The sequence below is a fragment of the Pinus tabuliformis genome, chromosome 1_1 (genome assembly GCF_031772625.1).
Source record: "Pinus tabuliformis cultivar Carrire ecotype Pingquan chromosome 1_1, CPIR1, whole genome shotgun sequence".
Lineage (NCBI taxonomy): Eukaryota > Viridiplantae > Streptophyta > Pinopsida > Pinales > Pinaceae > Pinus > Pinus tabuliformis.
In genome coordinates, this window is record NC_142297.1 from 548115688 (window position 1) to 548134354 (window position 18667).

The following is an 18667-nucleotide window of genomic DNA, read 5'->3' on the forward strand; positions in this document are numbered from 1 at the left end:
GGAGGCCATTTCCCAAGTCTATGCAGCTAAGGTGCCAACAACGTTTTCCAATGGCTGTTCTACTACCAGCCAACTTTGCCTGCAGCGGACAAGAGCTGCGGATCGGGGGACGAACAATGGGAGCAGGAGGCGCCATTCTGATATCCATCTCTCGGTCTGAGGAGTTCTTTATTGCCATCTGCATGCGGGACAGATATCGGCTGTTGTGAGCCTTGATCCGGACCCCATTCATCACCTGGCTGGTCCTTGCGCCGGCGAAACTTAATGAGCCCATTAATTCTCTTGGAAAACACCCGCATCCGGGTGCGTTTCTTTCTCCTGGATCATTTCATTTTTGACCATTTCCTTATACTCCCCAATCTGTTGTTCACTAGCTAGCAAAGAGAGAGAATCTGTATGTATAGCCTTTCCGCTTTCAACTCCTATGTTCGCCAGTAGGTCTGCTACTTTGTTCCCTTCTCGTCGAATATGTCTGAGATTGACTGCCCCGTGGGTAGAGAGCCAAGTTTCAATTAGATGTAATCGACTTGCTAGCCTCCAGTTGTTGCTTACCTTGCTAGAGGAGGATCCTTGTAGGATTTTGGTGACCATGCTGATAAGTATCTGCGAGTCTCCTTCAATAACAAGTGGAAAGAATCCATGATTATGAGCTAGGAGAAGGCCCTGCCATAATCCTTCTAATTCTGCAGAGTTGTTGGTATCCCACCCAATTTAGCCTAGGTAGATTTGGCATGGTATACCTGCATGATTTCTGATTATTACCCCAAATCCAGCCTTACCTGGATTCCCTTTAGAGGCGCCGTCAAAATTTAGTTGGAACATATGCCGAGGAGGAGGTGTCCATTTATTCGGTATGCTTTTTTGACTGAAGTTTTTTCCTTGATTATTAGTGCTTGATCCCACTGTATATTCCAGTTTGTCCATATGGTTTGCTCCTGTGGGGTTGAGGGGAAGTCCTCCTCATACCAAGTTTGTAGAAGTAAGGTCTCCCTTATGTTTTGACATATTGTGATCCACAGGGATTCCTCATTCATAGATTGATTTTTGAAGATGCGCCGATTCCTCTCCTTCCATAATGTCCACATAAGAAATCCTGGTATTAGCTTCCAAAGGGAGTTTAGAAGCTTGCTTTTGAACGGACTCTGATCCCAGTTTCGAATATTGTCGATGATATCTTCTGAAGTCCTCCCATCCTTTTGACACCTGAAGCTGATCTTTTCCCAGAGTTTGTGCGCTAGCGAGCAGGAGTTCATAATGTGTTGAGCGGTCTCCTCCTCTTTCTTACAGTTGGAGCAGTAGGAGGGACCATGGAAGTTTCTCTTTCTGAGGTTGTCCCATGTTAGGATTCTATTGTGACATAGAAGCCATAGAAAGGTGGAGATTTTCGGCCAGATTTTGGGGTCCCAAATTCTCTGCCAAAGAGGGTCCTTAACAATGTGCTCCTGCATGATGATGTGATAAGCCTCCTTTGTAGAGTAGGTTCCTTTCTCTTCATATCCCCACCTAAGCACATCCATCGCCTCTGAATATTGTATTCTTCTTTTTGATAGTTCTGTTTCTAGGGTCTTCTTTGCTAATTCCGTTCCTTGGCTTAATATGCTTTCCGCACTGTTCCATTGCCTGTTTCCTTGCATGGTGGATGGGTTCCAGAATTGCTTGACTGTGCTTGACATTTGCAGGATCTGTTCTGGGATTTGATGGGGTAGTAGTAAGTCCTTTAATTTGGGTTGTTGCTGCCATGAGTCCTCCCAAAAACGTGCTGAGTTTCCATTTTTCACTTCCCAGAAGCTATGTTGCTGTATTAAGAGTCTATGTTGCTTGGCTGCATTCCATATTAGTGAACCTGTCTTAACTTCTGAAATTCGGATTAATTCTTCTGTTGGTCGACTGTTGGCATATTTGGCATTCCAAAGCCTGGCCCAAGGAGTGGACGGTACAGTGAGCCACTTCCACCAAATGCGAGCTCCCATCACCATGTTGCTTTGGTAGGGATAATTCATCTTATTATCATTACTTGTATTGCTGATTTATTTTCCAGCCTTTTTAGGGTTGAACGCCTTGCAGTTGAGGATGTTATATATCGTTTAATATTCAGAAAATTATAGTTGTATAAACCCTAGTTTAACTTGCATTTTCAGCCCTAGTTTTCACTGGTTAATTACTTGTTTAAGGGCTGAAATATTTAATGCTGTTGTAACTTGATATATTGCTGAAGTTGATCATCTTTTAAATAAGTTTCACGAAAGCCATAACTTTTTCTTTAATTTGTAGAGTTTCGGGTACCCTCTTGACCTATTTCAGCTTGATAAATATCATACATTTCTTGAATACTTCACACACTCAAATCTGGAAAATGTTTTAACTAACCATCTTGTTCTCACCTTGAAATATTATATCTTAGCGGTGGTATATTGAGTAGCTAATATAGGAGATCATAGACATGAAACCTTCTTGCTATAGGATTCCTTGAAGCTACTAAGAAAGCCTCTTTTGTGTTGGACTCATCCTTCACTAAAACGACAGAAGTGGTTATTGAGGTGACATTGATAACACTTCCAATGTTACACTTTTCTTAGCTCTTGTGAAAGGCTTTGCACTACAGTGCTAGATTTTGTGATATTAAGTATAAAACCATGTGTATTAATTTTGCAAAATAAGGGGACCCTTTAACATTGTTTCCAAATTCCCATGAAAGGTTAACAAAGATTCAACACTAATGAAAGAGAAGGCAAAAGATGACATGGTAGAACACAAGGGATAATGCCTATACCTTTAGAAAAGCCAAAATTTGATACATAGTCAAATTTTTGTCATTAATTATGACATCCTTGGAACCTTAAGCATGTATTTTTTAGGGAAAAGGGTGGTTATTTTTATGATTGTGGCCATAGCCTATTATTTGAGCACATGCACATTTTCAATGTAATACAAATAGCATGAACATAAAACAATAATGAATAGCTATTGCTGCCACCAAAAGAACAAGGTCATTTTTTAGGCCTTCTTTGGAATGAACATTGACTTTACTTAGCCAACAATTAGCTATAGGATAGTAGTGGCAATCTACTTCGTGGACAGATACAGAAGAAACAAGATGTTGATTATAAGTTCTATGGAATGGTTGTTAAAACCTTTGATAAAGAACTGTGGTGAATCTGTTCATCTGCAAGTAGCTGAGCAGGATGTGTTGCATGAGATGGTGTAGCTAGTAAAGGAAAAGGAAGATTTACATGTCAAGGAAAAAGTATTGGTCCTAATAGATACATGGAAAGAACCTTTTGGTAGATCAGGTGGAAGATATCCTCAATACCATGTCGCTTACTATGAGTAGGTAAGTGCAGGAGTAAGATTTCCGCAATGTGAGTTCCACTACAACTCACACTCCTCCACAAACCCATCCAATTTGCCATATTCCCAGTCATGTGATCCCCCAAAATATGGCAATGAAGCAGCTCAATCATCTGTGGCATTTGATCCTCTAGGTTTCATCTTGACAGAGATTCAAAATGCTTGAGGTCTTATGTTCTACTAGAGATGCTATATGCCCTGTGTTACCTCCCAGGTTCTCACTTGGTGCAAAAGTCCCTAAGCACAAGTTGTGAGATTCCAAGTGCAACTTAGGAAAGCTACCCATTATCACCTTAGTAGCCTTGCCATTTTTTCTTTAGACTAGATGAAATCTAGCCTTGGGGGAATTCCCTATGGTTAACTAAGCTTAATGTGTTGTAGTATAGAATGGGAGCAAGAGAGAGCTTATAAGACAGAAATAATTTTTGAAGGCTTTTTTATATTTTGTGGTAATGGATGAAAGGGAAGATCAGCACCTTGCTTTGTTTGGACGATGGGGTCAAGATGAAACCTCGAGGGGGCAACTCTTATGAAGATCTAAGGACAAAAAAGGTTGTCAAACCAAGCTCCAAGAAGTCCTAGATTTAGCAAGCCAAAAATCATAGATTTTACAAAGGGAAGGGTATTCAAGAATCGCACCACTTCCAAATCAATTTGAGCGTGTTATTTTCCCAAAGAGATCGAACTATGCCGTTGTTCTCGAAGAATTAGAGAGCAAGATTATTTCTCTTTAAAACAATGCAACAAAGAGGATTTATCTCCTCCAACATAGCAATACCACTCCTCTATGGTGCCCAAATCAATTTTGACAATCCAAACCTGCAACAAAAATCCTACTATATACACCACGAATATATGCTACATTTCAACAAAATTGAATATCCATTCCACAAAGCTTAGAAAAAAATAAAACAACTTTATTCCAAAACTTGCAAGCTCTTTCACTCACACCTTACAAATGGAGAGAGTAAACCCTTATATAGGTTTCAACTCTATCTACCTTCACAATAAACAAGTATTTTTTCCTAGATCCATTAGTCCTCCAAGGAATAATAATAAAATAATCATCTCAACAACTTCCTTACTAAAGGTAGCAATGATCTATTGGGATCCATGATTTCCTCCAAGAGGTTAGGATAAAATATCCAAGAAAAACAATACAATATAGCTCGCAAGTAACTAACTCCAATATACAAGTCAAATAATAGCAAAGTAATGGAGTTAGTTACAACAACCTCCAAGAATAAAATTAGAGAAAAGGGCACATACTTTAGATGAGGGACAGACCATAACAACCTCCAAAAATAGTGAATGAGTCTCTCTCCACATGTGCACCCTCTAGGAGATGTGTCCCGCGTTTCAAAATAGTGGGACATCTTCAAGTAGGTGGTCAAGGTGCAATGAAAATTCTCCTATGTCAATTTTTTTTGTAATTTTTAATATTTATTATGATTACATTTTGGAAATCTCGCCACAATTATGCATCTAGAGGAATGAATCTAGTGGCATTTCAAGCACTCTATCAAAAGATAACTACTGCTAAAGCTAGATCTCCCTCAAAATATGTGCAACACACCCTCCAATTGTACGTGTGGCTCCAAAGTGGAACAACCATCCATAGATCAAGAAAAGTGAAGTGGATCTCATATATGAGGTTGACAAGCATAAAATAAACACCGTAAACCAAGAGACAAGCCATCAAAAGACCCCAACATCCTAAACATTTCTGCAACAACCTCTATCCAATGATAAATTAGCCTTAATCCATGAGAAATGCCTCCACATTGTGCAAGCAAGGGAGTGCTCATGAAAAGGAAGTGCAAGCCCATCATAAAGTGCAATCTCAACATCAAAATAAGACAAGTAAACCAAGCCCTCTAGCAATAGGGCATAGTAGTGCAACAAGGAATGGGTTGGCCCCTCCAACATATCGTGCAAACATAAAATATCATGAGATAATGGAGTGCTCCATGAAAAAAGTGTATCTCATCAAATGCCATCATAAAGTGATGATAGAAACATCAAACCCTAAGGCACATATAATGCCATCAATCCTCATATATAGGCTGAAATTACATAAATCACATGCCAAAATGTCGATATCATATCTACTGAAGAGAGATTGATCATGTAAGGCTCATGACAAATATATTGCAACATTCTAGGCAGATTCACAGCTCTCAATGCATCTCACAACATCCTAGGAAACATCAAAATGCCCTAGGAAATGTCACATCTCTCTATACATGGTTCACAACACCCTAGGCAAACATTGTCACAACTATTAAGGCACCTATCACGATTCCCAAGGCAAACAACTTTCTATAAAATCTGCAAAGTGTACACATCATAAAGTCGTCAATGAGAGAAATGAAGCACTCCTCAAAGATCATAGTGTCAAAACCATGCCAAGTTAGCCTTGAAACCCAAATCCTAGGTCGCTCCATCACATCAGCATTGATCAATTAGTAAGCATCGAATTTAAATGTGCAAGAGGGTGAGTGCTCTAAGAAAGTGGCTGTCTATTGCATCAAACATCATGATTCATTATAGAATCATAATAGACACTTCAAGAGTTAGAGCAATCCTCTACAAGAGCCACATCTCATCATACAATATCAATGTCGTGACCAAGCCTTCATTCAAATATGCAAATATCATGATGACAAGGTTGATAATGTGAGACAAATGTGCAAGCATCATCAAATAAGTTGATCCATGAAGAAAAGGCACACAATACATAAGGGACACCAATAGATGGACCACCCAACAATATCAAAGCACCAGAGAGTATGCCATGACTATCCATATGAAAATCAAGCTCAACCATGAAGAGAGAATCAAGCACCACGATAATCCACCATATAAACTACCAAACCAATGTGTAGCATCCCATGTATCACCATGATGAAGTAAGATGAACCATGCACCATCTCAAGCAACAATAGGGGGTGTATATGTCACCCATGAAAAACCTATCATGTGATGAAAATCACAAGTCTACATCACACTTGATAGTGGAACATGCATTGTTATCGGGATAGAAAGAATTCTTCATTTTATGATTTTTCTTTAGAGGTTCTCTCTAGAGATTGTCTCGCAGTCTATCACTCAATGCTAAGGGTTTAGCTTGCAAGCCCATCAACACATGACAACTATCTATTCTCATGTTGAGGTATTGACTTGTGGCCCATAATCATGCAACCCCTAACATAGTCCAATTCCTATTCCGAGCACGAAACTACCCACCATTTTTGAGCCCTACTCACTTGTTCTCTATCCTGAGTTGTCGCCCTCTATTTGCCTACATGTCATCCAACTCTTGCTCACAATTCGAATGGGTCCCCGTTTCTACACCATGTAGCCAACCATGTCAGTTGTCAAGCAATCCTACCCTTACTTGATTATTCCCCCTTTCCCTCCCTTCTCCCCCAACACACCTTCATCCCCTTCCCTTTCCTCCTCAGCACAATCTCACACACCTTCACCTGCAACCTTCCTTAACCCCCCTCTTATCAATTCCCCCTCCTCCACTCCTCCCAAAACCCCATTCTTGCTCCCCCCTTCCAAATACACAAAGACACATAGGGCAAATGGAGCGTCTCTCTTCTATAGGTATATCAATGGGGCAAGCCTCACAAAATCAACCAATGTCAGAACAACCAATAGAAGGTAGCAATCTTATATCCAAGAGCACAGTAGTCCTCTCAATAGAAACCAATCTTATTGGCTTCCAAAATTCATAGTTCACCTCATTGCTAAAATAGGTAAAATGGGAAATACTCACGCTCTTAAACAGATTTTTAGATGTGGAGTCAGAAAACATTCCCTCAAGAAACTACTAAAGGAAAGCAAAGTGCAAGAAGATCTTCACCCCATGCATGATGCCTTACATGTATAAATTCTTGACCTCAAGAACAAACTAGAAGAGATCAGAATTCAACAAGCCACCTTTAAACACATCAATTCATGGGCACAGGTCGTCTGAGGGAAGGATGCCCTCCCCACTTTTCAGTGGTTGAAGAAGTAGTACAAACTAAACTCATTGAGGAGCGAACCAGGCAAGCAAGGGAGCTAAATCTTAAAGTGAGGGGTCTCCCTTTATCTCCTTCTTCCCTGGACCCCAAAGAGGTTAGGACAATGTTTCTTCAAGAAACCCTAGACCTTCCTAATGTGGCCCTTGACAAGGTTTGATTTAGATCTTATGCCATTCTTTTCCTTCAACTCAATACTGTGGCTTATCTCTATAGTTAGCAGAGAAGATGGGCACAAACAGCTGTAATAAAGCATCTTTCCATCCAAAAAAAACATAATGAAACAACCTTGATATTCCTTCAGTTGGGGCTTATTTTACATGTAAAGTCTAATGACAGAATATCAGTATACGAAGTTATGAACAGCCAACAAACACCTTAAAAATAGTAGCAAAGTGAATAGGGAAGGTTCACAACCACTACAATACCATGTTGAGATCACAAACAGAAAGAGGAGATCAAATGGAACCAAAATGCCAACCCAAAAACCTGCAGTAAAAAGATAAAAGACAGCACTACAGAAGTGCGCTAGTGCTGAATAAAAATGCTCTAGAGAGATAAAGTTGCCCAAGCATGAGTCTGTTATACTTGAGATACACACATGCACATAAAAGAGAAAATATGCTAATTACAGGAGAATGCCAAAGATGCAGTCATTGTAGGATTGAAACACTCGCATTAGAGAGCCTTAGTTAAATGATTAAAGAGATTATATGCAAATGAGGGTTTAGTTATTGAGCCTATATATCAAAGTTGAATAAGTCAGCCTTAAGCATAGCTTAAACTTACATCAACTAACTGCATTAATGAAATAATATGAGATGGTTGTGGCCACATGTGAAGTTTACACCATTCTCAATCATGTATTCACAATCCATTTACCTTGATCCACTTGGCTATAACCACCTCAAAGAAAGAACAATTTTCTCTATCTACAAGCATTCCTTCCAATAAGGGAATTTCTAAGTTCATAACTTCATACTAATAATAAACTAACATTTGAGAATTTCTTGTTCAGTGTGATCTTCCCTTAACTTATTATCCACATTATCCCTCTCCTCCTACCATTCTTTTTTTTCCTTTTGATTTTTAATCCTACAAACCTATGTCATTTTTTCCTACCTCTACTTGCTTGCCTACTTATTCAATCTCAAACCCATCTTTCCCTTTACCATTTATATCTAGATTGTTTAAATAAATAAGTACATATGTTAACAGCGCCCACCCCACCAACCAACAAAAAAATATTAAAAAAATTCTGATCTCTATTATCTATTCTAAATCCATTCACCATATCTCTCCTCTTAAACATCCATCTATTGTATCCACATCATGGTCATTTGTTTCCTAATCCTCGATCCCTGCCACATTGTCATTGCATTTGTGGCTCATTGTCCTCCCATTTATCATTGAAGTTCACCACAAATGTGTTGAAATGTGTGACTAGGTTTGGTCTTCATAATATCTTAGACTCTTGATTTTACATATTTGATGTAAAAGAGAAAGAAATTTATTATTATCATTTTATAAAGCATGGGGTTTCATGCTCAAAGTCAATTCATTTTAGGTCAAAGCACCCATTGTGGGCTTCTAGGATTTGTCATCTTTGTATAGAGTCAAAATTGTCATTGTCATATGTAATAGACCCTATTGGGCATCTTGTAACAAGTCAAAAGAATTTATTTTGAGTCAAAATGTGTCAAAATATCCCTCCAAGACGAAGTCGACCCGCAAAGAAGAAGTCGGCCTCATAAAGGGCAATTCGCACTCCTAGAACAGCTATATATAAGAGCAAGCTAGTCCTCATTTGGATTATCAATCAAGTTCATTTTTGAAAGACAAGAAGTACAAAAAGATAGCGAAGAAGAAGGAAGAACGAAGTCTACAAACCTAATTTCTGTCTCTATTACCTCACACGTGTGAGTTGCAACTAGGGTTACTAAAGCTGCTAGAACGAAATTATAGATCTCCAAAGAAGGTCGAAAACTTTGATCAAAGAAAGCAAGATATATCATCCCTTTGACTAAGGAAGAAGAAGCAAGCTAAGCAAAGGAAGGAAGAAGCCTAAAATAGCCTCTCTATCCCACATGTGTGAAGTTGCAGCAGTTAATGGAGGGTCAAAGTTGCAGCAGTTACTAGAGGATTAAAGTTGCAGTAGTTGCTGGAGGGCCGAAATTTGTTGTTGGAAGTTCTCTGACTTGTTTTGACTTTGAGAAGGAAAGCTCATCAAGAAGTAAGGTTGACTTGGTCTTGGAAGGGTCTCTGTCTTGGGTCGAAGGGCCTTGGAATTTGTCATTTGAAGATCTATAAGAAGAGAAGAATTTTGTGTGGGCTTTCTTCTCTAGGAGAGGTTTTGGCCCTGACTAGCAGCCTACATCTTGTGTCCATTTGTTCTATTGATCTTTATGTTTCGGTAGTTGCTTGATGATAAGAACACTATAATAATCAAAAGAAGAAGAACCTAATTATAAATACTACAAGTTGAAGTAAAAAACATCACAAGCAATTATCAAAGTAAAGAGAAATCACACCTAATCTAGCTGCCCTAGATTTCTCAACAAAATGAACATTCGATATAACTAGCAAGCAAGCATTCAGTCTTTTTTTCAAATTTTATCATTATAATTTAGAATTTAGGCTAGTAACATAAAGATTCAGATTCTAGTCAACAAGGGCTTGCTTGGTTGGTAAAGTGAGGATGTTGTTATTCTCCCCAAAAGGTTCATTCATCCCATAAGCATGTTCACCCCCTGTTGGCCAGTGGTTCATGTAACCAGGTTGTTTATTGCAGCTAGGAGCAGGTGCAAGTCTTAGATAGTTTTTGGTGAAATAGATACCCCCAACCACGACTGATTTGTCAAAGAATAATTCTCCCAGCATATGAGACATACTCACTTCATTGTTGTAATCATTTAATAAATTCTCATACTGGAAAAAGTGTCGCTTGTTTGTGTTCACCAAAAGCATCCATGAAAAAGCATAAAGATTCGAGCCCCTAATATCCACCTATGGTCACATTAAAGGTCTTAAGACAAAAGCAAATTTGTAAAAGTAAATAATTATGGGATCTAATATGTCTAAGTCACATTATTAGGGGCCAACGAAGTCCCGAGATTTAGAAATTAAAGATGAACTGGATAGAATGAAAGATAAAGCGTTAAAAGATGTTATTAACAAGGAACATACAAAAATGTTATATTAACCATAACTCTTTCACCAATGATAATTCTTGATTAATCATCTCAGTCTACATAAAAAAATTATAAGGAATTCCAAATGCAGAAACAAGTGCAAAATGAAATGAAGCACTATAAGCAACAAACGATGATAAGAAAATCCTTAACCCAGGGGAATCAACAAATGATGTAAAGGGACAATACATTAAAAAAATGAAAAACAATCTGAAATTACCACAATAAGATTAAACAAGATGATTACCAACATAATCTTAAAGAACTAATTTACTTGAGATTTTGATAAAGACAAAAGATTATAACAAACAGTTCACTATTCTATATAGGATAATAGAAACAATTATAAAGAAACTCAAATCTCATAGAAGTCGCACACATTGGTAGGGAAGGAAGATGTGCAAATACCAACATTACTTTACTATCATAAATAGTAGATAGATGTTAGGCATCAAAGGAACATCACACTAATTGATCATTCAAAATCATAAATGGAAATGGCACCTCTAAAGAGGACTCATGTGCAATCAGCATAGATCAATCTTATGTATGGATCTATCAAGCATCAAGATGGATCCAAAAGAAATTGAAATGCAAATCTCTCAGTGCTTAAAAGATCTTGAGTTAAGATGGATCTACGTTGGTATGTGTGTGTGTCCACTTCTCACCTCAATGTTAGGCACAAACATTACACACCTCCCTCGTACAAGGTTGTACAATGCACCTAGCTTCAATCAATGCAACTAGACTTATAAACGTAAGTAAGGAGAGCAGTTGCATGGTACCTGTTCCACATGCATGCTGAAATGGCATGCAATGCCTTTTAAGCAAATGCTAGTACTAGAGAGAAACAAGGAATGACAATGAACAAAATTTAATTTTTTGGGGATTGTGAACCTTGATGTTGGCTTCTAGATTAACAAATCTTGAAAATCTCATCAGCATGACATGACTCCCTCATAGCTTGAGTTTGTGAAAATTCCAAACTGGAATCCTATTGTAGCTACTGGAAATTATTCTCCTAATTGTTAATTTTATTTAATAATTTATTTGTTGTTTGCTACTGCAAACACTGAATAAATCACACTGCAATCTACACAAATAAAATTGAGGAAGAATAAACGCTAGAAGAAATACTAGCACACACACATAAAAATAACACAGTTATTTTTGGACAAATGACTGGGAAAAACCCAACTTGGGAAAATCGGTGTAGCAACTAAGGGTTTTATTATCAAGCAACGGTGAAATAATCTGAGTACAATATGGATGCCAAATACTAGAAATCCTGCAAAGAAAATGCTGGCAAAAATCTAGTGAGGGATTTTCCTCACCCCACACGCGAATTTGGGCTCTAATTGCAGCGCCAATTGAGTTGTCCAAACTTCCTCTACGCTAGCTCTGCATCACCCTAGCGCAATCCCTTCTGCGCTCAGTCTGGATCAGCCTCTCCTCAAGCCGTCTAGTCTGCTCCTGTCTAGGAAAATGTTTATCCTCGCCCCCGGAACCTTTGTCCAGCCTCTGGCACTGAAACTCGGTTTTTCCCCAGCAGAATTGAAACTGCCTCTAGAGGCTAGTACGCTGCCCCAACGTCAGTCTCTCTGTGGCTCTTATGCCTCTCTGCAAATGCACTACTGGATCTAGAAATCTTCCTCTGGCTTCATTGTCTCTGCCCCTCTCTCACTGCTTCGATCTCTAGCTCTCTCTCCAGCAACTGACTCCTGCTACTATGGAAATTGATCTGCTCAGAAATCGAACCTCTCAAGTGTCTTCTCCATCACCACATTGACTTCCTCTTATAATCCTCTGTTGGAACACCAACAACCAAGATTAAAACTTAATCAATGGCTAGGATCATCTATGGATCCGTGTGAGTTTCTAGATCACACACGCCTTGACTTAATTAATATTGATTGATTAACCATACTCCCTAAGTTTAGAATTAAGAAATATTTAAAAACAGGTTAATAATCTAATTAAGTCATTTCTAGGCAGAATTTCCAGAAACGATTTCTAGGTTTTGGAGATCTCATGTATTTTAGCCTCCACAAAATTTCAATGCTAGAACACATTCGATGCTACAAAAGCTTACAGTCTCTCTTAGCGAGGAATGTGTTCTAGTGCTATTGCACACCTTGTAGCAGCACCTTGTCTCTGTATCATCTCCTGTCACGTTGTTGATGTTTGGCCATATTGCCCACCAACTTCTGCGCAACTCTAATATATGCTACATCTGTGCTGCTACTGACCCTGTTGAACTGTTGCCAACACTGCATCTGCACTGCAACTCCCTCTCATATGTTGTTGTTGCAACTGCAACATCTGCAACTGAAAAGCATCCAAAATACTGAATCAATTGTGATCAGCATGATGCATCTGTCACCCGAATCTCTGGTTGTTGTTAGTATCTGCACTGTCACTGAAGAATCTGCGTTGTTATTGATTCTGCACTGCGCTCCCCAACATCTAACTGCTACTAGTTTTTGCAACTGTCTCTCTGGCATCTGACTGCATCACCTATCACTGATCCATCCTACTACTGAATATTGTGGGACCTTGTAGCAAGGTATTGATCCATGAGGTGTACTCCTCAAGGATCCTGCCCATACATAGCACTCTGGAGCTATAGCACCAAGTCACCCCACCTCATTCCTGGGGGTATATCTGCAAACATAGCAAAGTCTTCCTCCAACCTGGAGGAAAGCCTATCGATTTCTGCTGAAGCTGCATATTGGTCTTTCTTCTCCTCCTTGTCCTTCTTCTTGAGAGAATGTTGGGTGTTGTAGTGACCAAGCTCACCACATCTGAAGCACCTGACCTTCGACAGGTCCTTCTTCTTCTTCCTTTGCTCCCCTTGTCCCTGACTGGGACCCTTCAATGCGAGGGCCACATTCTCCTCCTTCTTCACCTGCTTCGATCCGTTGTTGCTGCCACTGATGGAGCTCTTCAATAGAGTTGGTCTCAACTCGACCTGCTGCAAATTGGCCCACATCATGTCCCACCTTGGCAAGGTATCTCTGCCCAAGATACTTTGGACAAATACCTACCACTCCTCAGAGACACTATTTAGTGCCAATGGCACTAGCTTTATGGGTTGAGGCACTACCACAACAGTAGAAAGCTGGTCCCAGATCTCCTGAATCCTGGTGAGGAAGGGGTCTATGCATTCCCCCTTCTACATCTTAACACACCTCAGCTTCTCCTCTAGGTACATCTTTCATTTCTCGGAAGTACCCTGGTACAGCGTAGAGAAAGCATCCCACATCTCTTTGGCAGTATCTTTACTAGTTACGTGTGAAACAGCATGATCCCAGACACCATCTAGGATCAAATGTTTCGCCCATGCCATCTCCTTTATGTACTCCTTCAACTAATATGCGTCCTTGGGAATTGCTACCACTGCATCGATATACATTTTCAGGCCAAACTCATCTAGAAGGAAGGACATCCTTGCCTTCCAGATGACATAGTTGGAAGCCCCATCCAACCTGTCCTGATCACGAAGCCCAACAGTGGCCATCTCAACAAAATGTCGAAAACCTCCTCTTTCCTTCTGCTCAGTTGTTGCTCAGTTATTCGCACTCCCTTCTAGAGTGAGAAGATCTGCTCACAATGACTATTGATCTGCAAGGAAAAATCGAACTTCTTGAGACTAGAAGTTCCCTAAGGAAAATCTTCCCTTTGTGTGTGCTCTTCTTCCTTCCACTTGACGTTGGCTCTGGTCTAGCAAACTGCTGCAAAAACCACTGTGTTCAGCTAGAGATATGTTCAACAAAAAATCTTAGCTGCTCCCTCTACCTCTGGAATCACTCAATCTGGAAAGATCGGATTTTCCTGCCCCACACTCAAAAAAATTGAACCTCCTCAAGCAACTTGGCCTCCTGGCAAAATGACTACGCTACCCTTGGGAATTTCGGCCTAATGCCCACAATGAACAATGAAATTCCTTCTCTCTTCGCCTCTGACCTCTCTGGCTTATCAACTGCGCTATGATACCATGTGAAAAATCCAAATTGGAATCATATTGCAACTACTGGAAATTATTCTCCTAATTGTTAATTTTATTTAAAAAAATTATATTTGTTGTTTGCTACGGCAAATACTGAATAAATCACACTGCGATCTACATAAATAAAATTGTGGAAGAATAAATGTTGGAAGAAATGATAGCACACACACATAAAAATAACACAATTATTTTTGGACAAATGTCCCCAGAAAAACCCCAACTTGGGAAAACAGGTGCAACAACTAAGGGTTTTATTAATAAGCAACAGTGAAATAATCTAAGTACAATCTAGATGCCAAATATCGGCAATTCTACAGAGAAAATGCTAGAAAAAATCTAGTGAGGGATTTTCCTCACCCCACAGGCAAATTCGGGCTCTGACTGCAGCTCCAAGTGAGCCATCCAAACTGCCTCTACACTAGCTCTACGTCACCCTAGCAGAGTCCCTTTTGCACTCAGTCTAGATAAGCCTCTCTTCAAGCCGTCTAGTATGTTGTTGTCTGGGAAAATGTTTCTCCTGACCCCTGGAACCTCTGTCCAGCCTCTAGCACTGAAACTCGGCTTTTCACCAGCAGAATCTAAACTACCTCTAGAGGCTATTGCACTGCCCCAGCGTCAGCCTCTCTGTGGCTCTTCTGCCTCTCTACAAATGCACACACCAGATATGGAAATCTTCCTCCGGCTTCACTATCTCTGCCCCTCTCACTACTTCGATCTCTAGCTCTCTCCCCGGCAAGACTGTTGCTACTTTGGAAATCGATCTACTCAGAAATCGAACCTCTCAAGTGTCTTCTCCATCACTACATCGACCTCCTCTTATAATCCTCTGTTGGAGCACCAACAGCGAAGATTAAAACTTAATCAATGGCTAGGATCATCTCTAGATCGATCCATGTGAGTTTCTAGATCATTTGCGCCTTGACTTAATTAATATTGATTAATTAACCATGCTCCCTAGACTTAGGCCTAGGAAATATTTAAAAATTGGTTAATAATCTAATTAAGTCATTTCTAGGCAGAATTTCCAAAAACGATTTATGGGTTTTGGAGATCTCATGTATTCTAGCCTCTCCACAAAATTTCAATGCCAAAACACATCCAATGCTACAAAAACTAACAAAGTTCATCATAAGCAACGAAAACCTAGCTCAACTCAAAACCCCAAAATAGATCCCTTCATACCCATTAATGTTTCTAATTTTTTACAAACTATTAATTAGTCCCACGAGAATTGTGTTTGTTCTGCCAATAGCCTGACCAAATATGTATGAAACCTCAAATCAAAAACATAATATGAAAACCTAAACTCATTTAATATTGACTTCATCCTTCAATTTAGCTGGTTTTATTGGGGTGGGTGAAATGGTATATTTACTTAGGGCGCTTCATCACCTTTGTTGGAACAAGCATTCGATTGATGTCTTTGTGCAATGATACACAAAATTTCCTCTTGCCTTGGATTACTGAATCAAATAATTTTGTACACTTTCCTCAACTGTGACTACCAAATTTCTGTTATATAAATATATCCACCTACGTTTAGAGGACTTGCTCCAAGACTATTTCACCTTCCTTGAAAAGTATCCCATTGATGGAAGTTCACGTACTTCAAGGACTTACTCCTCAAATATCAATTATGGCCTATCAAGGAAAGCATTGCCTCCACAAACTTATACTCCTATGGACACCAATGTATAACTAAAATAACAATACATAATATCTCAATGGACATCTCTTCTATCTTGTCATGCTGTGTTAAAGACTGCATTAGCCTCAATTTCCAACCATGAGATTGATGTTAAAATTCCTAATGAACTCAAGGCATACATATCAACCTTGCGAATGGTAATTAACAAAATTGTACAACATATGGATACAGGAATGATAGGAGCCCTTTGGCTTCAACATGGAAAAATATTAACTCAGGTGGTTTTATATATACCCACATAGATATCACTTTGACCCACGTGGCAGGTCAATAAGTACTTCCAGCGGCACAGAATCAACTTTTCAGATAGATATATTAATAAAATTACCTTAAAAGCTGCAGGTTTCTACCGTACACGGCCATGTGTAAGACCCGAGCAACAGAGTAGAAACCCCTCAGACATGGCACCTAAACCAAAGAAATCCGCTCTTTGCAGTCCAGCTCGCCGGTTGAAGCACTTGCAAGAAAAAAGAAGAAAATGTAGACCCTTGCAAGTCCTAGTGGACAGATGTATTTTTTATGTTATGCAGTTGCCTGTATTTGCTGTTGTATAATATTGAACGCTCCCATCAATATCCAACGAAGCTCATCTTCTGTTGAAGGTGTGTCCTATGTATTGTGAACTAGATTCACATATTTATTTATTGAAACCATGGTTGTCATGCAAGCCAGAGTTAACCAATGACAGACTACTAGTCCTGAATTGGGTTCACAGCACTATATATTGTTTAACATAATGCACGCATAGATTCTAACCATCGTTTTCCTAACACGAGAATTTTTCGCAAAATCCCTATCACAAGATTATTAACCATTGAGCCATTAAGTTCTGAACTGGGTTCACAACTTACTAACACCCATTCGATTTTATTGTTGCATGCAATCGAAAGAAAGGTTTCCAATTTTACTAAAATAAAACTAATAGAACAAGTTAGATTCAGGGTCTTACCAGCATCCATCACAGCATCCCAATCAACTCTTCCATTTTTGGAGAACTGCTGGACATCCCAAGTACCATTTTTCCACTTTGGGTTTTGAAATTTTCCGCAAAACTTCGAGGCAGTCCCTTCCCTTTCTGTCTGCAAAGACGAAGTATTCCCCTCCAAATCGCTGCTTGCTGGGCCTGCTGCACTTATTGCAGTAGCTATTATTCCATTTTTTTCTAACTTCGCCTGGATGCTCAAGCTTGTGCTTCCAAAATTGGATTGCTCAAGTTTCCTGGCTTTCAGCAAGTACCTGGAGTTGGAAATGTCGAGAAAAGAAAGGGGTTTTGTGCAGGCTGTTGACTGCAACAAACTTGCCATGCTGAAGGGTGTAATGACAATTTCTGGGAGGTGATATCTTTTATGATGATTGTAATCTCCATTCACTATATTTCAAAACCAGGTGAAAATACACATGTCCAGGATCCACTCATCTGCATGTCCCTATATATATATTTAAAGAGAGAAATATACGTGTATAGTGACTCCCAATATCATGACGTGATGGCGATTTATGATTTTCTAGTGAGGGTTACTACTGACAGGATGGCGAATTATGATTTTCTAGTGAGGGTCACTACATGACAGGATGGCTAATTATGATTTTTCTAAATGCATTTCCGAAGTCCCACAAGTAAAATTCAATTTGTTAAGTTGACCTGACATCTTCCCTCCCTCCACTGTTCGATTTATTTTTTTAAATTGAGTTGTATTTTAATTATTTTTATTGTTGAAAAATAAATTCATTGGTTGTTGATACACATAAAGGAAACAATAGTTATTCAGCGAGTACAAACAAATTTGTTTAATCATATTTAATGTTGACAGATATAAAAAACAAATTTTAAAATATAATTACATTATAATAAATTATAAAAATAAATCAAATTGTATTTGTCTTTTTCATTAATTCAAAAAGGCATGGTTTAAATATTATCAACATATTTTAAGTGCAGTGTTATAAAGTGTATACAATTATATCATGGTTGGGTAAACATACTTTTAAGTATATAATTATAACTATGTTGAGTTAGTGGTTTTGCAAAAATAATATTATTTATTATTTTTTAATAATTTATTGGAATAATTTAGGATTTGAAATTGGGGGTTAGGTATAACATTTCATTATACCAATTATTTGGTTGTTTCATGAGGAGGTTGTAAAACTAATATTATTATAAAAAATTTACTATTATTTTAATGTCATTTTAAAAATGTTTTTGTATTAGGATATATTTCATATTTTTGGATAGTTATCAAAGAGATTTGGAAAGGACAATAATAATAATTTAAAATCACAATAAAATTAAATTATGTTATATTTAAAATTTAATTATTATAATTATGTGTGCGGGTCGAGTAAAAAAGTTGTTATTATCCTTGTGTAGGTCTAA

The 18667-nt window shown here is 38.6% G+C and overlaps 1 protein-coding gene across 2 annotated transcripts in view; it reads right to left on the reverse strand.

Annotated features, from left to right (window-relative positions):
- LOC149214282 (light-harvesting complex-like protein 3 isotype 2, chloroplastic) overlaps positions 1 to 17752 on the reverse strand; it is a 34163-nt gene extending 16411 nt beyond the window's left edge. Inside the window, exon 1 of one of the 2 annotated variants that reach the window (XM_089392248.1) lies at positions 17240 to 17752. In XM_089392248.1, the coding sequence (XP_089248374.1) occupies positions 17240 to 17594 (355 nt within the window). In that variant the 5' untranslated portion in view covers positions 17595 to 17752. The remainder of the gene's footprint in view (positions 1 to 17239) is intronic. The other variant, XM_089392247.1, reaches the window with a different exon arrangement.
- Positions 17753 to 18667: the final 915 nt, after the last annotated feature.